General features: G+C 52.9%; 1 protein-coding gene across 4 annotated transcripts in view; it reads right to left on the bottom strand.

Annotated features, from left to right (window-relative positions):
- Positions 1–23,752, bottom strand: part of NECTIN1 (nectin cell adhesion molecule 1) — a 159,020-nt gene that overhangs the window by 26,895 nt on the left and 108,373 nt on the right. For all 4 annotated transcript variants that reach the window (XM_054004837.1, XM_054004840.1, XM_054004842.1 and 1 more), the window contains exons 6-8: positions 5,774–5,921; positions 1,024–1,111; positions 422–532 (exon numbers count right to left, since the gene is read on the bottom strand). In XM_054004837.1, coding sequence (XP_053860812.1) covers positions 422–532; positions 1,024–1,111; positions 5,774–5,921 — 347 coding nt within the window. The remainder of the gene's footprint in view (positions 1–421; positions 533–1,023; positions 1,112–5,773; positions 5,922–23,752) is intronic.

Here is a 23,752-nt window from a genome sequence, read left to right as displayed (position 1 = left end):
TGGAGGGTCAAGGAGTGGGGGTTTTTGACTCATCCACACCCATTTCAGTCCTAATTCCCACCCCGTGTGCTGCTGGTTGTGTCCTGGAGAGGAGCCCATGGGATGCCCCGGGCACCCACAGTTATGGAAAGCCGGGGGCGGGGGGGGTCACACAGCAGAAGAGGAAAGGGCAGAGTCCTAGGCTAGGGTTGGCGGTGGTGGGGTGAGAAGGCCTAGGACGGGATGAACATGGAGACTGTGGTCTCATGTCTCAGTCCAGGAGAGGGCTCTCCTTTCCTCCAACAGCTGGAGAGAGCAGGCTGCCCGGCCCACCCCAGTGGATGGAGGAGTAACCTAATCCTTTATTGGGAGTTTCTGTGCAGAAAGCAGGGGGTGAGGGCGAGGTCAGGTGAGGTCAGTGCCGGCACCACGCCCTCCTTACCAGCTTGTCGGAGTATGGAGAGGACTCGCTGGCTGCCATGTCGTAGTACGGCGTCTGCAGGGGGAGCTTCTGGATCTCTTCCTCCTGCTTCATGTTGTCTAAGTGGACGACCTGGAGTTGGGGAGACAGGTCAAGAGGGCAAGCACCGTTCTCAGCCTTCCTGCCACCCATCTGGGGAGCAGCACCTGTCTCAGGGGATTGGACAAGGTGAACAGAGTCACCATGAGTCCTCCCCTACAGAGTCCCTCTCTCCAGCTCTCTCTCTGCCCCATTCCTGGTCTCACCATTGTTAGGCATTACACTTCAAAGGATGGGAGTTCACCATTGCACTGATCCTTCCGAGAAGAACCCTGCCTGACCTAGAACCTGTCCATGCCCAGAAGGGTGCAGGTTGCAGTCCCCAAGGGTGCTGAGATCCTGGACAGAGAGGATAATCCCAAACCACTGCCCTCCTCCCACCAAACCTGCGTCATGGGGCATTCCCAAAGGCTGGCTGGAGCTTGCACTCTGGGCATCCAGAGGCCTGGAACCCTGGATTCTGGCTGGAGGCCTGTCTCCCATGCTGGCAAAGGAAGCAGGGGCACTAGGCTCGGGGTAGGTACCTGGATGTCTTCTGCCGTCAAGTGGCTTTTCATCTCCTGTTTCCTCTTTGGCGGTGGGACAGGTTTGTGGGATGGAGGCAGATCAATTCTGCAGGGAGAAAAGCAGCCATTGATTTGACTCTGGGGACAGGGAATCGGCTTGATCCCGAATGCACCAATGTCAATGGCAAAACTCCCTTTAGCTTCAATGGGTGCAGATACAGACCAAGCAGCTTGGGCATTATTGGGGGCCAGGGAGGGCTTTCCTCTGGGTTCCTGACTTTCATCTCCATGAAGCTCACTTCCCCCAGGGAGCCCGTGTGTCAGGGGTGCCCTGCCCCTGGACGTTGCTTCACTCGCTCTGCAATTTAGCTATAGAAATGTTCATAGTCCCAGAATAAGGAATCAGTCAGAGCTCCCAGGTGCAAGCAGCACTCACCTCTTCCTCCTCTCAGAGACTGCATCCCCCTCCTCTCACTTACCATTGTTTCCCCCCCCCCCACTGCCTGTTGCCTTTTCAGTACAATTCCGACCCAGACTGTAAATCCCCTGGGGCAGGATTCCACTTTCTTTTCTGCCTGTGTAAATCTGGAGTAACCCCAATGACTCCACACATTCCCTTTGCCCTTCCCTCCACCCCCCGCAACTTCTTCTCTCCTGGTCACTGGACTCACAGCCGAGGCTTCTCTGAAATTAGCTCGTGAGCTTGCAGGGAGGGACTGTCCATGTGTCCGTACAGCGCCTGGCACAGTGGGGCCTCGATCCTGACTGGGGCTTCTAGGCACTACTGTGAGATGGCTAGATCCAGCGATTCAGCTTTCCACTGAACTGTCAACATAATTCAATGGGCTTGTTCTAATATTTCACCCACCTTCCTTGGATTCTTTTGTCCACACTACACTTCTAATCCCAGGTCAACCTCTGCCTCAGATTGTGGCCCCCCAGGCTGGTGCAGGTAAACCCACTTCAAAGCCGGCACCAAATCATCCCAACAGGGATGGTTCGACTCGCGCTGTAGGATTCCAGGAAGCAGCTTGTGGTGAGCACGGGCAATCAAGAGCAAGCCAATGGTCTGTCGGGTAGCTGGTCTCCGAGTGGCCGCTGTTGGATGCGTCAGGCTTTGGCACAAAACCTTCATACTGTATACACTGTGCAATTTATTCCTGACCCCCAAATGGGAGCGGGGGGGAATCAGCTTTTGCCCTGAAGCATGAGGATTGACAGCCTTTGTAATCTCCGTCCTAGGGACTGTCTCTGCAGATTCTGCTCATATGCATACACGTGTCTAATCCTTTTACAAAACTTATTAAACTCTGCCACTCTAATTAGCGGGCTGCCCCCTCCTTTTCCTCTCTATACTTGTTCATTCTCCTTGTAAACTTCAGCAGATGCGGGTGGGGGGGGGCAGTTTTCTGCAAACTCCAGAGGATTCCAAGCCCGGAGCAGGACTCGGAATGGGGATGCAGGGTGGACTGGGAATGGGGGTTGCGGACTGCAGCAAGGACACCCATTGACTCCAGTGGGCTTTGGATCAAGCTCCTAGATGGTTCTATGCAAAGTGGGGCACCACACAGTGATGGACGGCATGAAGAGTGCGGAGGAGATGTCTCTATTATCTCAGGCTCCAGGAGAAGGCCTGGCCCCAGGGTCAGGGCATTCGGCCTGCTCCATTGTGTGTCTCTTCTCAGCTAAAGTAGCTCTTCTTGAGCCTTTGTGGAGGGCCATTGTGGGAAACCAACTGTCTGAAAGTGGCTCTTTTTGCAGGCCTGATGCTGTCCATGTAATTTCACCCCACATGGCTATTATTGTCTCAGCTCCTGCTTTTCACTCCGCTGTCTCTCTCTGCACACTCCCGCCATCCTCCAGTGCCTTCTCTCAAACAGAATTAAATGGAGCAAAAAATTTTTGCCGGGATGCAACAACAATGTGTGTGTGTGGGGGGAGCTCCATTTGTCCTTCAGCTCTTTGGTGCTTTCCCTTTGCAAATGGGAAGGGGGTGATTTGAGGGCAATAGGCAGGGTGATTGCTCTCAAAAAGGATACAGCAGCCAGGAGGATGCTGTTCCCTGGGAGGACGCATGAGAAGAACTTCTCCAAAGGTGCGGGGCGGGCGGGGGGTTGTTTGTGCAGCACACACTGGAGCAACCACTCTGCTCCACGACCTCTGCTCTGTGCCTCAGGGGACATAGCAGGGCAATGGACCCTCAGTGAGCAGCAGCAAGAGGGATCCAGTGAGCTGGTCCCTTCTCCAGCATCAAAGCGATGCGGGATGCCAGGCTAGCACAGTGTGGTAATAACCAGACTGTAACAAACTGCCTGGTGTGGATGTATTACCACTGCCCGCTTCTAAATCAGAACTGTCTGTCTGTGTGTCATAGACTCCATACTGATGGCAGCTAATGGAGAGTCTCCTTTAGCTCAAGGAGCTGGGGCTGCATCTCGTGCGAGTCTGACTGGCCATGGAGTTTAGGGGCAACCACCAATTCCTAGGTGGCTACAGACTTCTTGTGATCAGAGTGTGCTAAGAAGGGGCACAGGGAGAGTAGAATGGGGGGACAAATTGGGTGTTTGAAAGCAGAGATGAGCCCAAACCCAGACTTTGAAAGTGGCTAGTGGGACCTGAGCCTGGACTCAGACCCGATTCTTGCCAACAACCTGAGCACCTAGGGAAGGATGGGGCCAGGGCTGAATTGCAGGTTGGGGTCCCAGCAATGTGACTTGAAACCATTCCAACAGTCAGGGAGCCAGAGAGAGCTGCCACAGGAGAAGAGCCCGGGGTGGGGAGCCTGCAATGAGGAGGATTGGAGGAGCCCAGCTGTGCATCAGGATCATACTTCAAACCCGTGCACACTCTATTATGAGTCGCCTCTTGTTCCGGTGCCTTGTTCACTGGAGCTTGGGAGAATACCACTGCCTCAGTCTCTTGCCCTAATCTGAGTCCTGGGGAGGGGGATCGGGGAGCAGGAGAGGGCAGGAGTAGAAATGGGAGGGGGCCAGGCTGGGAAGCTCCAGGGAGACCCACATGGGGGGTGTTCAGAGAAGTGGGGAGATCAGGAGAGCAGGAGGGGAGTGAAGAGGCAGAGAAGGCAGGTTGGCTTGTTTGCTTTTCTACCCCGGAATCTCCCAGCAACACAATCAAAGGAGAAACTTTCCCTCCTCCAACCTCTCCCACACTTGAAAAGGATCCACAATGAACTCTGCCGTGAGTGGGGGCCGGAAGCTGGGAACCAGGTGCTGTCTCTGCATGTTGCCAGAGCGTTGGAGGTTGGGGAGGGGGAATCAGGTATTTTTATAAATGGGCCTGGAAGCTCCCACGTGCGAGATGCAGGAGACAGACACTTGCTAGGATCCCCTCTGGGAAAGGGTCATTCTTGGGGCCAGTAATGGCTTGGCCCTGTTAGGAGGGGGAGCTGCAGCCCTGCATGATTAGGCAGAGAGGAGCAAAGATGATTGATCATTCAGAGGAAACCAGCCAGCAGGAAGAAGGGAGAGAAACACACCCAATGAAAGAGAATAATTCACTCCTCTGCTCAGCAGCCCTGGGCCATGCCCAGCATACCCTCAATATGGGGCACTCCCTCCAACCTGGCCAGCCATCGGGGCTGGAGAGCAGGGTCCTCTTGGGCATGTCCCCCGCCTCCCGCTCCGCTTTGGGGATATTTCAGCACCATGGACAGCGGACACTGCATCAGTTCCCAAGGGCTGTGACAGAGGAGAGGGGCCAAGAGTCTCCAAATCCAAGGGTGGGGCTGGGCCAGGCGGTGGACCCCTAAGCTCCTGCTCCATCAAGGGGCTGCTCTGCTGAGGAGCAGGCGAGGCAGTGCCCCCTGCACCCATACTGGCATAAGCACACTGGCATTTGCGCCTGCCAAGCAGGCCCCCTGCAGCGAAATGGGCAGTGATCCAGTTTTTGCAGGTTCCCCTCTCACACCTCCTCTTTAAACACCTGCCCCCAGATACACACAGCCGGGGTGACAAAGTGGTAGAGAAGCCAGGGGAAGCAATGTGGGACTTTGAGCTCTGTCGGCAGGGAGTAGGGCTTGGAAAACCTGGTTCAATCCTTAGCCTGCAAGCCCTGGTTGTCTCTCCACCAGCAGGCACCCCTGATCAGTAGCCAATGGACCACTTCTCCCACCCACCCACCCCCTCCACCAAAGATTTATTTACCTCATTCTTTGTAGGGCTCAGGCAGCCTCCACTGCAACTCCCCACCCTTTGCTTGTGATTTTGGAAAATATCAAACTGACCAATTTGCTTAAAGATGCCCAGTTTTGTCCAACCCAGATGCGCATGGGTCCCCATGTGCCTGGTGTCGGTGTGTAGGTTTGTGCCAGTCGGGAGCAGCACTCGTCTTTCACTCTCTGGAGCCCGGGATCCCATACACGGGTTCGTACCCTGCTCTCCCTAGCGCATGCCGTCCCGTGTCACTGAACCGCAGACAAAGGTGTCACTGCTGGCACTCGTTGCAGAGGAGCAGCTGAGGAGTGGAATTGTCGTGGCTGTTGCAGGTTCGGATACGGGGGCATTGGCCAAGAGATGCGCGTGAGGGCTCTGGCCGGGAATCCGAGAGGATGTTGCTGTTTAGGACTGAGGGGTATCAGCAGAGCTTTCGGGGGGGGATCCAGGACTGGACTAGCAGGGAGAGCCACAGCTCAGGCTTGGGGAGCAGGAGTAGAGCTGCAGGGAAGGAGGTGGGGTGGGGCCGCTCCAGGACTGGAATGCTGGAGCCCAGGGTTGAGGGGCAGCTGGGAGCGAGCACAGTGGCTACTCACAGGTCATTGTCGGTCTCCGTGCGGCTCTTCTGCTGTCGCCTGTAGACGATGAACACAGTGATGGCCACGCCGATGATGAGAGCCGCAGCAATTACGCCCCCCAGGATCCCGATAATGCCCCCTGGAGCTCCCTGAGGCAGCGGTTTATCTGCAACAAACACAGAGACAGAACACGTTAGCATCCAGACCCCGGGGAGCAATGATGCCAGGCGCAGCACTCAGCAGAGCAGAGGCCCAAAGTACTGCAGATCCTGTGGCTCCCAGAAAGAGATCAGCCCCCCCCACCCCCCGACACTCCTTGATCTCCAGGTCTCATCACTCCCCCTGCAAGGCAGACCTTCTGCCCCACGATACCTAATTTCCTATTGACTGACACTGCTCCATCTGGGCCCCTTCTGACCATTGGGTCCATGGATTCCCCGATCATAGGGCCCTGCCTCGAGAAGCGCCAGACGCCTCCTTCCCTGGCCTCCCGTGGAGTGAACAAGGCTTCTCGCCACTCATCAGCCCCTTGCCGCGTACCGTGATCCTCCCCACCGAGGCCAAGCACCCGACCCCACTCTGCCAGTTCTCCCCTCCCCATGGCCTGAACCCCACTGGGACCCACCTGCCCATGACCAGCTCTGTCCCAAGGATTAGAGCCAGAACCAATAGCAGGGGGAAAGCTATGGGGCACCGGGTGTGGGGGTCTTGTCCGCCCAGAGTCCTAGTGCTCAAATACTACAATGCTGAGCAGCAATGCCAAACCCCAGCATTTCCCCCTCTTAGTGGCTAGAGATCCCCCAGGCACAGGTCCCCCCAGCGCCCACCAAAAACTCCTCGCAGTCCACCAGGGGATTGGCTACGTTCCTGAGTGTTAACCCTTCAGCTGCTGGTATTTTGCCAGCTGGCTGAACGCCCAGGACAACAAGTCTATACTATCAGAGGTTAATCCCAGGGAAGCGCATTTCTTCCTGGAAGCAGTGACTGACTGGGGGCAGAGCAGGGGGCATGTGTGTGTGTCAGGGCCCTGCGTCCATGGGGCACAGATATCCTGACTGTCGGATGGGCCGTATACCCCCTGCCCTGGCTCCCATTGGCCCTGAAGCTGAATAGCTCCATGACTCGGAGCCGGCCTCAATGCAGCTAACATGGACCTCATTCAAAGGAAACCGATCCCGTGGGCTTGATGGGAAAGAGCTTTGAAATGTACGATAAAAGGATTTAATTTGCTCTACCTTCCAACCTAATTAAACTTGAAAACTAGCTAATTGGTACTTTGTACTTACAGCTCCGGCAGTGATGAAAGAGGAAGATAATTGGAATGGAGGAAGGGAAAAAATCCAGGGGAGGGGAAAAAAGGGGCCTGCTGGAGCCTGGTCCCCTGGGGAAGGGATGTAGCTCACAGAGAGCGTGTGCCTTCCTTGGAAAGGGGGTGGAGACCTGCCCAGTGGTCAGCTCCTCCCTGCCCAGGTGCAAAGTGCGATCTGGTTTATATCCTCCACCGGAGCATGTCACATGCACCAGATGTGGGCCAATCGCGCCAGTCCTGTCTATTGGTGATTGCCCTGGGCCCCACCTATCTGTCCCTGCTGCCTCTGTTGCTGGTTAGAGGCGCTGACCTCCCAGAGTCACACTACAGGGCTGGACTGATCAACACCCACCGTCCGCCATCCCACTCAGATGAGATGTGGACCAATCAACCTCCAGCCCTGGCACTTAAACGAAGCAGTGACTTGGCCCCCAAGATCCCCCAGTAATTCGGGGCAGTGCTGGGAAAGGAACCCAGGCATCCGGACTTCCCCCTCACATTTCTAACCATTAAACTCCCCTGCCTTCCAGAACTGGGAATTGATCCCCAGCGTCCCAATTCCCACTCCCTGCTCTAACTGCTAGACCATGCTGCTTCCCAGAACAAGATCTAGAACCCAGGAGTCCTGGCTCCCGAGTCTCTGCTCTAACCACTAGACCATGCTCCCTCTCCGAGGGCGTGCCAGGAACGTGGCAAGTAGGCATTCTGGAGCTAATCCCTCATCCATTTATTCTTGACTCTCTCTGTGTGCCCGTCCACGGGGACGCATTGCTGAGCAGGAAGGAGCCATGAACACCTATCTGGAGCAGGTCCTCCTGGAGGGGATTAAGAGCATGATAGCATGTCCACCGCCACACAGCGGTGATGTGGAAGGAAAGCCAACCCTGGGGGCCCTGTCATGACAGCGGGTTCCGTTTTCCTGACGGTGACACCCAGCAGCTGCCCCCGGGGAAGAGGATGGAATGGTTGCAGAACCCTCCCCAGGGCCAAATGCAATGGCAGGAGCTCGCAGCTCCCCTTGCAATAAGCCTCAATTCCCCACCCTGCACCGGGCACCGCCGCTCTGTTTCATTTAGCTCATTGAGGAAAGACGGCTGCGGGGGAGGCAGGCAGGAGGAGAGCCGCATAAACGTGCAAAGCCAGCGCTGTTCATTTTGATTTAGCCAAGAAGATATTGCTGGGTTTGTACAACACCTAGCACAATGGGCTATGGACCCGGACCCGTCATTTTTCGCTTTGTCTCGGAGTTCGGACAATGCGTACAGACTGCAACAATAATATTAGCTCATAGCTATGCACCTCTCGGAGAGGGCTTTTGATCAATACAGCTCACAATCTTTTCATGCGGTTAGCCCCACAACAAGCCCTGTGACATAGATTATCATCATCACCCCCAGGGAAAACTCAGACCTAGAGAGAGACTAGGTGACATGCCCAAGGACAAAAAGAAAGTTTGTGGCAGAACAGAGAACTGAACCCGAGTTTCCCAAATGACTGGCCTAACCACAGGGACAACCTTCCTCTAGCTGGGATGTTAACACTATCAGCTCTGCAGCGCCTTCCAGCCCCAAAGCCCCTGTGGCTTACACATAGTCTGAGAGCATCCAGTGTCCACCTATCTCACAGAAGGGAAGACGCTCTGTGCTAGTCAGTGGAATTCCCCCTGTAGGGCAGATGGAATAATAATAGTCTGGGGCTTTGCCATGTATATCGGAATTGTTTCACTCCACTGATGAAAAGCAGCTACCCCTGGGGTGGAAGAGACCAACTGCTTAACAGCCCCCAGGAACAATGCAGCTTGGGACAGGAAGTGAAGCAGAATGTTGTGCCCTGTTGAAATGGCAGGGGTGATACAGGCAGGGAGAATGTAATATCTCACAGTGGACTGTATTTGTATCACTGGAATTTATATACTTAGGCTTGGATGGGTTAGATTTTTAGTGGCAAACGTCGATTTCACTGCATATACACAAAGTGACAAAACATATTTCCATCAATAACATTTGAAATTGACAGATAGGCAAAGTCAGGAAAATGCTGCTTGAGAACTTGTTAGAGTTTGATTTAAGGATATTTACATTGCTTATTTTGGCATGCGATGTTGACAAATTGTGTTTTAATGGTTATAAAGCTTTAACTTGTTGAAATCAACATCTCGGACCTACCCTGCTTTCTGGCCCCCGCCCATAATTTTGTGCAACTGTGAAAATTGAAATTGATAAAACTAAAAATAATGCTTAAAAATAGACATTGCTGTTATCTGTCAAATTCCGCCACACCTGAACAAATCCAAGCCAGGGGCTCTTCAGTGGCCCCGTGTGGTCAGCACTTTGGATGCATATCCCCGCCACAAGAAAATCTATCCAACAGACTCTGTTAGGGGTGGCTAACCTGAGCCTGAGAAGGAGCCGGAATTTATCAAAGTACATTGCCAAATAGCCACAGTAATACATCAGCAGCCCCCACCCCATCAGCCCTCCCATCCCGCTCCCAGTGCCTCACCCCCACCGGCAGCCTCGCTGATCAGTGCCTCCCCATCCCTCCCTGCACCTCCCGATCAGCTGTTTCGTGGTGTGCAGGAGGCTCTGGGGGGGAGGGATAGGAACGAGGGTACGGCAGGCTCAGGGGAGGGGGTGGGAAGGGGTGGAGTGGGGGCAGGGTCTGTGGCAGAGCCAGGGGTTGAGCAGTGAGCACCCCCCGGCACATTGGAAAGTTGGTGCCTGTAGCTCCAGCCCCGGAGTCGCTGCCTATATAAGGAACCGCATATTATCTTCTGAAGAGCTGCATGTGGTTCCGGAGCCGCAGGATGGCCACCCCTGCCCTATGTGGAGCACTTAGATTCAGTGCTGACTTGGATGGAAAAGCGATTAGCCCCCATGTTCTGGTACTCCGCCAGCTGCTTAGCTGTGAGGTTGACACCCGGCCATCCCATGCCCGAAGCCCCATTGCATTGCCAGCGCAAAACCAACTGTGCCAGATCCGTGAAAGCAACACATCTGTGCGAATCCCACTCCCAGACTGCTGCACAAAGGAGCAAGCGGGGTCTGCACGGGATTCCCGGAGATGTCCCCTCTCCCCAGCTACTGCCAGCGATCGGTCCCTGTGCCACACGGCAAAGAACCGGCACACTTATCACATCAGTGCAAAGGGTTCTGAACGCCAGCACGAGACATCGCAGCAAGCACGGAAAACGCTCAACAGTGAGCCCCGACTTCAATATCCCTGAAGTTCTTCCATCACTTTACACGCTTTGATGCTAACCTGCCTTTATCCTACCTGGCAAGTCACCCCAGCATCTCCATCAGCTGGCATCTCACCTGGCCTCTCCAGGCCCGTCTTTAAAAGCTCTGAGCAGGCCGCAGGATACTGCAGTCATCACAAGGCAAGGCCCGGCTCTCGTCCTCCTGAGCTGTGTCACTTCACTTCCTCTCCCTCCCCCGCTTTCCCTCTCCATACACCACATTACCCCATAAATAATATTTCTGCCTTGAGACAGCTCACTTACTGCCATGCTCAAACAGACAGTTGAAGCAATGGGATATGATCTCTAGGACTGCATTAGAGATTGTGGCAGGGACAACGACTGTAAAGAATCTTCCAGTCACTTCGGCGGGGGCATTTCCATGATGAATTGGCCCCTAATGGCTCTCTTGATGTCAGGTAGCGAGCGGGGAACATCAGCTTCCTGCTACAGCTGTAAATCAGGCTCTTTGCATGGAAAGGGCTCGCGGGGGGTGAGGAATAAATAAATAAATAGAGCCAGGTGGATCTCCAAGAGCCGGCACGGGAGTTCAGGACAATGGAAGGGGTTAGGGAGATTGGGAGAGGGGGCGATGCAGTCCTCAAATTTGCAGGGAAGAGAGAGAGAGAGAGAGAAAGGACAATGGAAAAAGAAAGCCAGAGGAGGAGGAAAGGGAATGACGGTGGGATGAAGGAAACGCAGGAGCTCCAGGATGAGGGGGATGGTAGTGAATAGCTCTACTCCTCAGGCCCTTTCTCCCACAAGGGCGAATCTCGTCTGGGCAGGTTCCAGACAGCAGAACAAACTCCCCCAGGAACTAAGGATGGTCAGACCTCACCCACTTCACACCCAGTGGCAGGCGCACTGCTCCCACCCGCCTCTTTTGACAAAAGCACAGAGCTGCGTGGGCATTTACAATCCACAACAGCAACCCTACCAAAACACACCCTTCCACCGCACACGCAGAGGGGTGGAGGACAAAGACCACGCTGCACGTGACAGTCGTCAGTTGTGTCGCTGAATGCACGGCTGGGAGGTGATTGGATTTGATGGGGGCCGGATCAGAGCCAGCACAGAATAGATGAGGAAGGAAAGAACGAAGGGAGTAGGCGAGTGGGAGATGCATGCTTGGCTAGACAGGCCAAGTGGGAGAAAGGACAGGAAAGAGAGGGATACAGAGAAGGAGGCTGTCTCCTATTTCCCCCTTCCCTGTTTTCTCTTTCATCTGCTTCTCTCTTCAGCCTTTCACTTTCCTGCTCCCCCCTTCTCTGCATCTGATGTTCCCCACCAGCGGCCAGGGCTCAGCATCAGCTGGGAAGATGGCCCTGGCCCTTCCCGTCCCTGCCCTTATCAATCTCATTTCCAAGAAGCTGCTTGCTTGGGGGCGTCTTAATGAACCTGCTGCTGGACTGTCTGTCTAGCTGCATTAGCTGGGCTGAGTGAGCCGGGGGGGTCAACTGCAGCCCAAGCTCCTACTCGCCCTCATAATAACTGGGGAGCTGTGGGTTAGGGCTCAGAAGCACAGCATGGAGTGGACTTGCAGGGGCCGTGGGTCAATATTGGGGTTCACTGGGAAAGCTGTGGGGGTCCAGGGCTGGTCAGGATTGCAGTGCATGGGCAAGGGAGGGGGGAGGGGAAAATCAGGCTTGGACCGAGAAGAACTTTTGCAAATTAAGAATGCAAAACCCCTCGCTCCGTGTCACGCTAGAATTGCTTAAAACTCCCCCAAAAGTTTGCATGAAGCATTTGGCAGTGAGGCAAGTAGCGGGAAGCCCGATGGGGCTAAACAAACAGCTCAGCCTTATCTGAGCGGCTAAAGGCTGCTGGGAGCTCTTCATTCCTGCTGGGGACTGAATTAATGTGAACAATTAGAATTAAGGAGGAAAGGAAAAGAAAAAAAAAATTCCACAAATAATTTTGGTGCCATTTGCCTCCTTTGGTTTGTTCTTGTATTCCATTCTTCCCCAGCCCCCTGCTCCCTCCTGGAGTTGGGAACACGGTGAGGAGCCAACTTGCCCCGGCTCTCCTTGGAAGTGGATTAAAAGAGCTATGTATTAATAATGAATCCATTGCACTCGCACTGTTGTGTATGGCTGGGGTTCTCAAAGCTCCTCCCCAATGTGAGTAAGTATTCTTATCCCCATTTCGCAGATGGGGAAAGCGATGCACTAAAAGAAGATGCAACTTTCCACTCGCTGGCAGGAACCCAGGAGTTCCAGCTCCCATGTGGCTCTTCGGAGCTGTGGACCATGAAGCCTTCAGCTGTAGGTCCTGATTCCAGGAATGAAAAAGGAAAGGGATGAAGGACTGAAAGTTTGGGGACAGTTGGTTCCCTGTCAGTTCACTCTGGCATCAGGACCCTAATGAACCAATCAAAACACACGGTGAAATTAGGAACCCTAACAGTGCAATCAGAACCCCAAGGTGGATCAGGAACCTGGAATGATCCAATCACAAAACTTGGTGAGATGGGGAACTCTAAAGAACCAAACCAAACATGACATGAGATCAAGACTTTAGTTAACCAATCTGGTGAGAGCAGGACTCCTAACAAACCAATCATAACCCTGAGTACGGTCATGACTCTGTAAGGAGCCAATCAGAGCTGTGAGTGAGATGACGATCCGGCCCCAAAACAAACTAATCAAAACACTTCATGAGATCAAGACCCTCTGTAATTAACCAGTCATGATGCTCATTTAGCTCATGTCCACCAATCTTATTCAGTTGACCGTTCACTAAGAATGTGCACAATCTCCAGTGGACAGAGAAAATCCCCTTTAGACGGACGAATTGAAGGGGATGTCATGGAAGGGCTCCTGTCCTCAGCACAGACCCCCGCCAGCCACGAAAAACACCCTGGTACAAAACCCCCCCACAGGGCTGACGTCTCCATTTACAGCGACAGAGGCCTGGCTCAGATTTACGGCCCTGTCTGTGCGAGCAGCAATGGTATCATTTACAAGTCCAAGCTCAGACAGAGCAAGCCGCCCCCACGAACCGTGCCCCCAGGATAAAATAATGCAAGTGAGACGTAAATAATAGCAGAGGGAGAGTGAGGGTTTTCGAGGGTGGACAGAGAGGTTCCCAGATGGGATTTGGAAAGAGGTGGCGAGCGGAGAAGCTGGAGAGACCCACTGACTTCCCCACTGCCACCTTGCTGGGTCAGTGGTTCAGTGCCAAGTCAGGCGAGGGTGCCGGCTGCTGAACAACCAATGCACCTCCTGCAGCCTGTGGGTCTGACCTCCCCTGCCTTGCACGGTCAGCGTGAGTGCAGATCAAATCCAAGCCATAGTGCTCTCCTGCCGTTTGCACCGGTGTAAACAATGGCGCAGGGCAATGGGGAACGAGACCTAGAAAGCCTCTCATTTAACGGGCTGACCGGGCCCTGTCTTGCTTAGCTCCCAACCAGAGTGCAGGGCTGCAGGCGAGAATGCGTGTGAAGGCATTTCGCAGTGCGGAGAATCAGCCACTGGGCTGCCGCAAATCGATGCTCCATGCCCAGTCCCGAGCCTGCCGCACAGAGTTAACTCCACAGTGCCCAGCACGTGTTCAGAACCCTACACGGCTGCCCAGCTCCGACGCTTGTGCAAACAGATCTTTGCGTTTCCAGCTCAGCTTGTGTCACACCCCTCAACAGTGCAGGCTGCAGTGTGGTGGCTCAAACCCCAGAGAAGGGGACAGCCATTCTAGTGGGGGTCCGGAACCATGGAGCGAGGGGCAGCTCTGAGAAATCTCTGAATGTAGCAGAGGGCGGACTGGACGCTGCTGGGCTTTCTGAGCCAGAAAACTCTCTGGACCCGATTCTCTGGGGCCTTGCAGCTCAGGTCATCTTGTGTGCAAAGATGGTGGTGGTGGGCAGGGTGAAATGCTCCAGCCACGGGAACGAGCAGAGATTCCTGATCCAATATCGGTTTATACCCCTTTGGCCCAGGTATAAATGACTCCACTGGGTGCAGGGTAGGGGGACAAGCAGGCCCTATATTTCCTCAAAGGAAGAGGGGAAAGGGAGCGAAAGGGTTAATAACCGGCAGAGCTGGGGATATGGCCAGAACAGAGACAAGGCAGAGCTGTTATTCCTGCATCGGGCTCCGTGGAACTATATAAATAAGGAGGAATTTTAAAAGCAAGCCCAGGCTATTTGACGAGACTCCTTGTTTATGTAACAGTCACTTACACAGCTGCCAGCCTCGCGGAGAGGGTAGAGCCACCATTGTTCAGGGAGACGCTCCCAGCTCTGCCTGCGTTGATGGTCTGCAGCTCTATGCCCCCCCTCCCCCCGAGGCATTCAGCAGAAATCCTCATCTCACCCCGAGCTCAACCACTCTGTGCAACAGAGATGCACGGACCCCCCCTACATCCAGCCCCGCAAGCATGCTTGGAGTGCTGCAATCTCACAGCCATGCTGCTCAGGTTCAAAACTGACAGGTACAAGGAGCTATTTACAGGCTTTGCTGTGGTCACTGCCCCGGTGCCAGCCCCAGCATGGCCTAATTTGGTCACTGAATCAGAGCAATCTCCTACCAGCCAGCACCCGGGGGCTGATCAAGTCCCAGAGGAGAGCACGGCCTGGCACCCAGCCCACAGGGCACTGATTGCATTTCCCTTCCGCGGCCGCGTGCCCTCCCAGCCTGTTTGCCTCGCTCTATGTTCACTAGCCCCGACCAGCACTGGGAAAACAACTCGAGGGGGCGGTGGAGAGCTGGGAGTATGGCCAATGGGGGGCAGACCCCTCCCCCGGGCTACTGCTTTGAAGAGAAAACCCATCTGCCAATGGATACGCCCAGGTGTTTGATATTAGCTGAGATTTCATGCACATTCTAACCTGGGCAATTGCTTTGCCATCCAGCTCAGGCTGTGGCAGCAGGTACCAGAGGAAACTCATCTCTGGCCGCTAATGACCTTCCTCCCCCTCTTCCCCAGCATAGGAGCCATCAGTGGTTAAATGGCTGCTGGACTGTGAGAGTCTCATCTCCTCTGGAATGCAGTTTGACCCCTGGCGACCTCCGATTGCAATTCCTCTTTGAGTCTCCTCCAGCAGCCGCTAATAAGGATGGAGTTTAAGGCTGGGTAATCACAAGGGGAGCAGAAAGTTAACCCAGCAAGGCCTGGCGGAAACAGCGATTGATCTTTGGAGAATATCCTTGGCACCGAGAGATCACCAAGCACTTTGCCCGTGCCAGAAAAAGCAGCCACTTCTGGTGGGGAGCACAGCAGCTGTTTAACGGCGCACGTCAACACCACGCAACAGTCCAGGGGGACGGGGACAAAGAGCTCTTTATGCATTTTGAAGTGCAAGGGGGATTTAGCAAGGAAGCTACTGCAGTGATGAGCACAACATAGAGAGGGCTAGATCCAGTGCTGGTGGAAATTGGCAGGACTCCATTGCTTTCAGTGCAGCTATGCCAACCTACCCCAGCGCAGCCCCCTTGGCGTAAACTGGATTGCCCTCATTGGATTTACAGCATGCGCTCGCTCACACACATATAAGTCAGTCAATCACAACACAGCTCAGAAAGGCCTGAATCACAACATTTGGATCTAGATCCAGATTTCAAACTCTCCACGTTTGTGGGTGTTTGGCTCTGCGGCTTCTGCTTGGGTCCATCTCTCCACACAACCGCCTGTCACACAATGCCCCAAGAAAGCCTTCTGGCAACCTAACTGCCCCCTTGGAGAACCACATGGCACCTGTGCAGCCAGACAGTACACAGGCCAGGCCAGAAACCCTTTCATTTGCTCCAGATCCCAGTCCTTGAGGTGGTTGCTGCAGCAGGGCTCGTGCTGGCATGGGGGACGTAGATATCGCTGCCAGGGACAAAGGCTGCAGCTTCACTTGGTCACCGTTGTGTGTAGCTGGCGCTCCCAGCCCCCACGGGGTAATCAGAGCTCACAGGCAGGGCATTTCTTTGCCAAGCCAATAAATGCAGACCTGCGGTGTCAGCCCACGTGCAAGGAGCAGACAAGGCCTCCAGGGGACTCCTGCTGCTCCACCTTGGTCCTATTTCCTCAGCAAAGAGAGTGGGCAGGGACCTAGCCAAGCCTTGGCTGTGCTTGGGGAGTGCACAGGTATTTTGGGGTGTGGCCGGGATCATCCTAGGCCTGAGTGGTGCCTGAGGGGGACCATGCTTACGTGTGGCCAGGGTAGATAGACTCTGGTATTATGCTGGGGTTTGCAAGGCTACATTGGAGTGAACCCATGGGTCAGGTTAGGGTCAGCCAGGGAGCTAGCTACTCAGTGGATTAAGGAGCCATGGGAGATTTGCTAAGATGTACCCCGGGGGTCAGTCCACAAGTCTGCCCCCCATCAGCCTCCCGCACACTAGGACTTGACCGGACAAACCGCTCCACCCCAGAGAGTGAATTTCCGAGGGGTGAGAGACACAAGGAGAAAAATGAAGAAGGGCCTGGTATAAACCTGACAACTAATCCTGTGAGCTCCAGTGACACCCCCAGCCCAGTTCTGGGAAAGAGGGGAGACTAGCCCCTCTGCTATCTGATCCCGTGCATCCCTCCACTTCCAGTGCTCACCGCATTGCTCCTACAATCCCACCTATTGCCCATTGCCCGGAGTCTGCTGCTTCCCAAGCAAGGCCAACACCGCAGAGCGTCCCCTGTGTGGCTCTGGGGAGGATGGGGCCTGGCGATGTCGAATGTTCCCCCCTCCCTCCTACCTCTTAATTTTGGTTCTGCTTCATTTCCTCCTAGCTTAGCAGAGAAATGAACAATCAAATCCCTTTGCTAATTTATTTTTTTCTTCTGCACATTTTCGAGGAGGCGATGGCACTTGAAATTGCCTCTCCTGGAACTAAGGGGCCAGATCCTGATCTTGGTTACACCAGCGTAAATCCAGAGGGACTCGAGGGATTTCAGTGCTCTTACTCCAGATTTATGTCATCGCAAGTGAGAGCAGAAGCCAGCCCCCTAATCCGTCTCTAGCCGTTGATACTCTACGGATCCCCGGGAGAGTGCATTAGGGTCGTGCTATTACAGGCAGCCTCCAAATGAATTTGGAGAGATAGGGGTGCCACTGCTCCTGCTTAAACTCTTATCATTTGTTTTAATAGAGTTAATTTGCTTAACAACCTTCCAGCTGCACTCCTGGGGACATCTCACTCTCCACTCAGCCTGGGCCCAATCCATCCCATCAGCTTCCCCACAGTTCCACGAGGGATGAGTCTGGCTCAGGAGACAGACCCTTGCTTGCGTTTGTCTGGAGACCCCATCCTCCTCTCGCTGGCGTCAAGGACCTTCGGAGAGTTAGCCATGATGTAAGGGAGCAGAATCAGGCTCCAGGCAGCGCTTTAGGTTTGTACAGCACCTGACACAATGGGGTCCTGGTCCATAATTGGTAACAACAGCAGCATTGAAAATAGAGGCTTCCAAATAGACTGGGAGATACTTTGCTTACCAGCCATTGCTGCAGCTGCTGTCTCCTGCATGCGCCTCACCCTGATAAGCCTCACTGCTTCCCCACCATTGCTCCATCTCCAGCAGCTTCCCAGATACCCAGGAGACCCTCCAGAGCCCAGACAAAAGAATCACAGGACCGGAAGGGACCTCGAGAGGTCAACTAGTTCAACCCCCTGCCCTGGGCCAAGGCCAAGTAAACCTAGATCATCCCTGACAGGTGTTTGTCTAACCTGTTCTTAAAAACCTCCCATGATGGGGATTCCACAACCTCCCTTGGAAGCCTATTCCAGAGCTTAACTACCCTTAGAGTTCGAAAGATTTTCCTAATATCTAACCTAAATTTCCCTGGCTGCAGATTAAGCCCATTACGTCTTGTCCTACCTTCAGTGGACACAGATTAAAATTGATCACTGTCCTCTTTCTAACATATTGGAAGACTGTTCTCAGGTTCCACTGCTCAGTCTTCTTTTCTCAAGACGAAACATGCTCACTTTTTAAAATCTTTACTCACAGGTCAGGTTTTCTGAACCGTTTCTCCTGTTTGTTGCTCTGCTCTGGACTCTCTCCAATTTTTCCGGAGGTGTGGCACCCAGAACTGGACACAATACTCCAGCTGAGGACGCGCGACCACTGAGCAGAGCAAGACAATCACCATCCATGTCTTACACACAACACTCCTATTAATACACCCCAGAATGATAGTCGCCTTTTTGCAACTGCATCACAGTGTTGACTCATGTTCAATTTGTGATCCACTATAACCCCCAGATCCCACCTAGCCAGGTATTCCCCATTTTGTAGTTGTGCATTTGATTCTTCCTTCCTAAGTGAAGCACTTTGCACTTGTATTAACTGAATTTCATCTTGTTGAATTGAGGCCAATTCTCTAATTTGTCAAGGTTGTTTTGAATTCCAATCCTATCATCCAAAGTGCTTGCAATCCCTCCCAGCTTGGTGTCACTTGCAACATTTTATAAGCATACTCTCCACTCCATTATCCATGTCATTAATGAAAATATTGACTAGTACCAAAGTCAGGACTGATGTCTGTGGGACCTCACTAGAAACACCCTCCCAGTCTGACAGCAAACCATTGATAACTACTCTTTGAGGACTAACTTACTAAAAATCAAGATGTATCACATCTATAGCTTCCCCCCTATTCACAAGGCCAGTAAACTAAAGTCAAAGAAGGAAATTAAGTTGCGTTGGCATGATTTGTTCTTCACAAATCCATGCTGGCTATGCCTTATAAACCTGTTATCCTCTAGGTTCTTATACACTGATAGTTTAATAATTTGATCCAGTACCTTTCCAGGTATCAAAGTTAGGCTGTTCAGACTCCTCTCTGTTCCGTTTTTAGAGACAACTATTATGTTTGCCCTTCTCTGGTCTTCTGGGACCTCACCTGTTCTCCATGAGTTCTTGAAGATAATTCCTAATGCGTCTGAGATTGCTTCAGCTAGACCTTTAAGTACCCTAGGGTGAACTTCATCAGGCCCTGCTGACTGGAATATAGCTAACTTATCTAACTATTCTTTAACCTGTTCTTTCCCTGCATTAGCTTGCATTCCTTCCCCCTTGTTGTTAGTATCAACTGTGTTAAAGTATCTGGTCACTATTAACCTTTTTAGTGAAGACTGAAGCAAAAAAGGCATTAGACACCTCAACATTCTTCCCCACTGGGTAGGGAACCCACACTCTCTTTTGTCTTTCTCTTGCTCCTAATGTATTTAAAGAGCCTCTTCTTATTGCCTTTTATGGCCCTGTTGAGATGTAACTCATTTTGGGCCTTAGCCTGTCTGATTTTGTTCCTACCTGCTTGCACTATTCTTTTGTACTTCTCCTTAGAACAGCCTTATCACATCATCCCAGCAACCTCTGGGAGTGGGACTGGGACCATCAGTCATTCTGGAAAGGGGTTACATTTCTCCTCTCCCTCAGGAGTGTGGGTTGGCATCAGACGCTGAGCATTGCAGGGAATCTCTAGTCAAGTTATTTCCAGGATCCTAGCCCTCTGGATGCTTCGGAGCGCCTTGGAATAAGAACAAAGCTGTTTGATATTCACAAACCTGGATTCTGGCCTGGATTCTGGTGTCACTGCCTTTCCTATTGCTTGTCACGTGTGCTGCTCCTGATCAATGGCTCTGAGGTTAAGAGCCACTTCCCCTAACCAGTGGAAGCATCCAAGCTCGTGGATAGCAGTGGCAGCTGTAAGCTAGGCTTCCCCTGATATGACCCCTTCCAAAGGGGTGCTTTGGTTGGGCCCTAGACCTCCAAACGCACTGCACTCCTTGCAAGGAAAAAGAACCATACCATGTACTTCCCTACCACCTTTCCTCTGAGGATCTTTGCAACACTCTTGGGAAACAGACATTGCTATTGCCACCAGTAAGTCAAATGAACCATGATGTAACTTCATATGCTAGAGGTAGACTTGACCCACTATCACTATTTTACCAAAGGGGAAACTGAGGCACAGAGCGGCAGAATGACTTGTAGAAGGTCAATAGTAGAACCAGGAATAGAACCCAAGAGTTCTGACTCCTAGGTCTCTGGCAATTACTACTAGACAATGATCCCCTTCCAGAATGGAGACCAGAACACAGGCATGTGCAAGACCACACCGCACAGAGGATGCCATTTTGTGGAGCACGTATTTCTGCATGTGGCAGTGGAGGAGCTTCTGGCCCTCAACACTGGAAAGGTTGGACTGTCTTAAGTGAGAGGTGACTTGAAGGTATAAGTGCCATAATGGGATGAAAATACAGGGTCCTACAAGGCTCTTTTATCTTGCAGAGAAAGGCAGAAGAACCACCAGTGGCCAGAAGCTAAAGCTAGATAAATTCAAGTTAGAAACTAGGCACACATTTTTAACAGTGGGGGTGATTAACCAGAGGAACAAACTACCAAGTTTCTCCCTCTCATGATGTCTTCTGAACCAGACTGGAAGATATACTTCAGCCAGACACAAGTTCTGCTTTAGTCAAACGTGTCACTGGGCTCAGTACAGGGGTAAATGTAATGGCCTGTGCTTACAGGAGATCAGACTAGATGATCTAATTGTCTTCTGGCTTTAAACTCTATGACTCTAGTCCTCTGGGGTAATTACTAGACAATGTTCTTCTCCCAGAGCAGGGAACAGAACCCAGCAATCCTGAGTTTCATCCCCTGTGCTCTAACCACTAATCAACATTCCCCGTTGCAGAGCCAAGGCCAGAAACCAGGGGTAATTCCCCCAAAGCCCTGCTCTACCCATTAGATGACTCTCCCCCCAGAGTCAATATCATTCCCTTCCCCACTGCATGTGGATGCTAAGGGAAGGAGCCTTGGCATTCTCTGTCTTTGGGAAAGCTGCCAAGCATGCAGCATCACGGAGACAGGAGAGACCCCAGAAGACTCCATGGAGAGCCCAGAAAGCGTAGCACTGCTCGGCGCATGTTCCCTGCAGCTTTGTGAGCCTGGGAGCGCTTCCTCCCCGGGAGCTGGGCTCCACTCGCTCTCCCAGCTCCGTCTATTCTGTTGCTCAGGTAACACTTTAAAGGCAGGTCCTCGGCACAGTTTTTAGGTCAGATATAATTGGGAAGCTGTCGCGAGGCGCTATAAAACCTCAGTTAATACGCTGGAACTATCTAGTTAAATGCCAATTATAAAACCCTATAAGCTTCTCAACTCAAATATATTAATAACATAATTAAACATTTATTGCTTATGCAAATTAAAAATTAAGTTAATCGGACAGCAAGGAAACCCCAGGAAGTGACCATTTAATGAACTAATTTCTATTTAATTATCATTCCGCCCCATTACAAAAGCCCCGGTGATGTTATTTTGGCCTGGTTTGTAATGCTGATTTGAGTGATTCAGCCTCCGCTCTGCTCCAGCTGTTGGGATCAATCTGACTGACCTACTTCTCTGGTGCCACTTGCACAGCTGGCAGCATCTGGATGGGACCCACTTCCCCCCTCTGGCTGCTGAAACCTCAGTGCCCTTTGCTGGGTGTGGCACTGGCAGAATTTACACCTCAGATCCCACCTGTCTCAGTCGGATTATTGTGTAACTAGACACTATGGGCCTGCTTCTCTGCTGAGCACCCATGACTCCAGCAGAAGCCACTGGGACCTGCGGGTTCTCAGCTCCTTTGAACGTCAGCCATGGGTTTATATGAGGAGGGGGCAAAATACGCTCAGACTTTCGGGGGGGCTGATGGGAACTTTGCAGCTCAGGCCCATTTGTAGCCAGAACAAGGGCTGCATACAGAGACAGGGAGCAGGTGGGCAGTGAGCCCCTCCCCCACCATGCCTTTCAGAGGAAAGTCCCTCCTGTCTGGCTGTCACCCCCATGGGGGGTTGGGGAATCTGCCCCTGCCAGTCTCTAAATGGTCAAGTCCAATCACCCCTCTGCATTTCAAGGGAAGGAAAAGTCATTTGGAAAGGGGAGTGGGGGGCAGGGAGTCCCAGGAAGCACCAGTGGCCAGCTGAGAAGCAATTTGTGCTGCATTCCATCCCCTGAGCCCTAATGGGAACCAGACACTTCAGGGAAAGAGATTTGCGACTGGAACCAAAGGCTGATTTTTACCTCTGGAAGGGCAAGTAGGGAGGAGCTCTAGCTCTCAAGCCAGAGATGGATTCTCGTCACACTGAGGCAGCAGCCTGGCACATATCCCATGCCAATCTCTTGCACCCTGCATGGTGGCCCTGGTGCTGGGGTGCTCGCCTCCCCCTCTGGAGATCCAGGCTGAAGGCACTGGGGGCATGGGAATGTTGGGCTCTGTCTAGACCTGACTGGGGATTTGTCCATAGAACGCAAACCTCTCACACAGTTCAGGAGAGGTCTGAGGAAGAAGGGGTGCTACTTGCCAGGGCACAGAGGCATTGGCCGGGGCTCAGGACTGGAACAGCAGGGACATCAGTAGAGTTACGTGGCAGTCCTGGCCTCTAGGCACCCCTCACTTTTCTGAACCCAGGTAGATTGACAAACAGAAGGGAAGAAAGAAAGATCAGGAGGCCAGAGAAAGGGATTCAGAGCTCTCCCAAGTGATACTATCAGGAGGAGAGAAAGGTGGATGGGGTACCAAGAGCATGCCAGGGGTGGAATGCCCATGAGCCTCAAAGCAATTTAGGAACCTAACTCCCATTGATCTGGGCTGACATGCCTCCGCATCCCAAATTTCCCCTCTGCAAAGTGAGTGGACTGGCACTCTCCAAGCTGCCGGGGGCATTCCTAGGCGTAGCTGCTGAATGTGTGTGTGGCAGGTTAAGCTCCTGGGGTGAAAGGTGGCATGTCAGAGCAGCGGGCGGTGATGATCGGTATTGCAGAGAGGTAGCTGAAGGGACATTGTAGAAACCGGCAGCTGGAGAGGTGAACAAAGCTTGGCAGTGGGAAGTGAAGTGTTCTGAGTCCTCGGGGATGGAGCAATTCCTCAGGAGAGCAAAGCCTGTGGGGCCGGAGCTGGGTGGAGAGACGCCCCTCCCTCCCCGTGACAGGCGATCAGTTAAACCTGACAGGTGTGAAGTTGGCAATTTTCTTTTCAAAACTGCCAGATAAACAGGCTGGCAGGAGTCAGAGGAGATGGAGAGGAACAGAGAGATAAGGCGAAATGGAAACATAAAAGATGGGAAAGTCAAACACATTGCTCAGAGAGGCCAGTCACGGTTCAGAGGCGGAGAGGAAAGGAGCGAGAGTATTAACACTACTGTGTGTGCAGCCCCATGCTGCCAGCCAAATGCGCAGCAACCGAGCTAGGAAGGGGCTTGACTCACAGGCAGCTCCCCAGAGGGGTCCCCCTGGCCCTTGTCAATTACACAGAGGAGGCAAATTTGGATGCCACAGCTTGACATTTCCTCAAGAGGTTTAACTGCCACTGAACAGTCCCTCCCGGGCTGGTGGGCACAGTTCAGAGCCATGTTTTCATGGGGTGTGTGGGAGACGCCTATTTTGCACCCATGACGTTTTCACCCCCAAATTCCGCACTGAGTGGATGCGATAAAAGCCTGATCCAAAGCCCATGAAATCAGGGAAGAGTCACCCACCG

This window comes from Malaclemys terrapin, chromosome 15, assembly GCF_027887155.1.
Source record: "Malaclemys terrapin pileata isolate rMalTer1 chromosome 15, rMalTer1.hap1, whole genome shotgun sequence".
Taxonomy (NCBI): Eukaryota; Metazoa; Chordata; order Testudines; family Emydidae; genus Malaclemys; species Malaclemys terrapin.
Note: the sequence above shows the minus strand (reverse complement) of the source record. Positions and strands in the feature narration are given on the sequence as shown.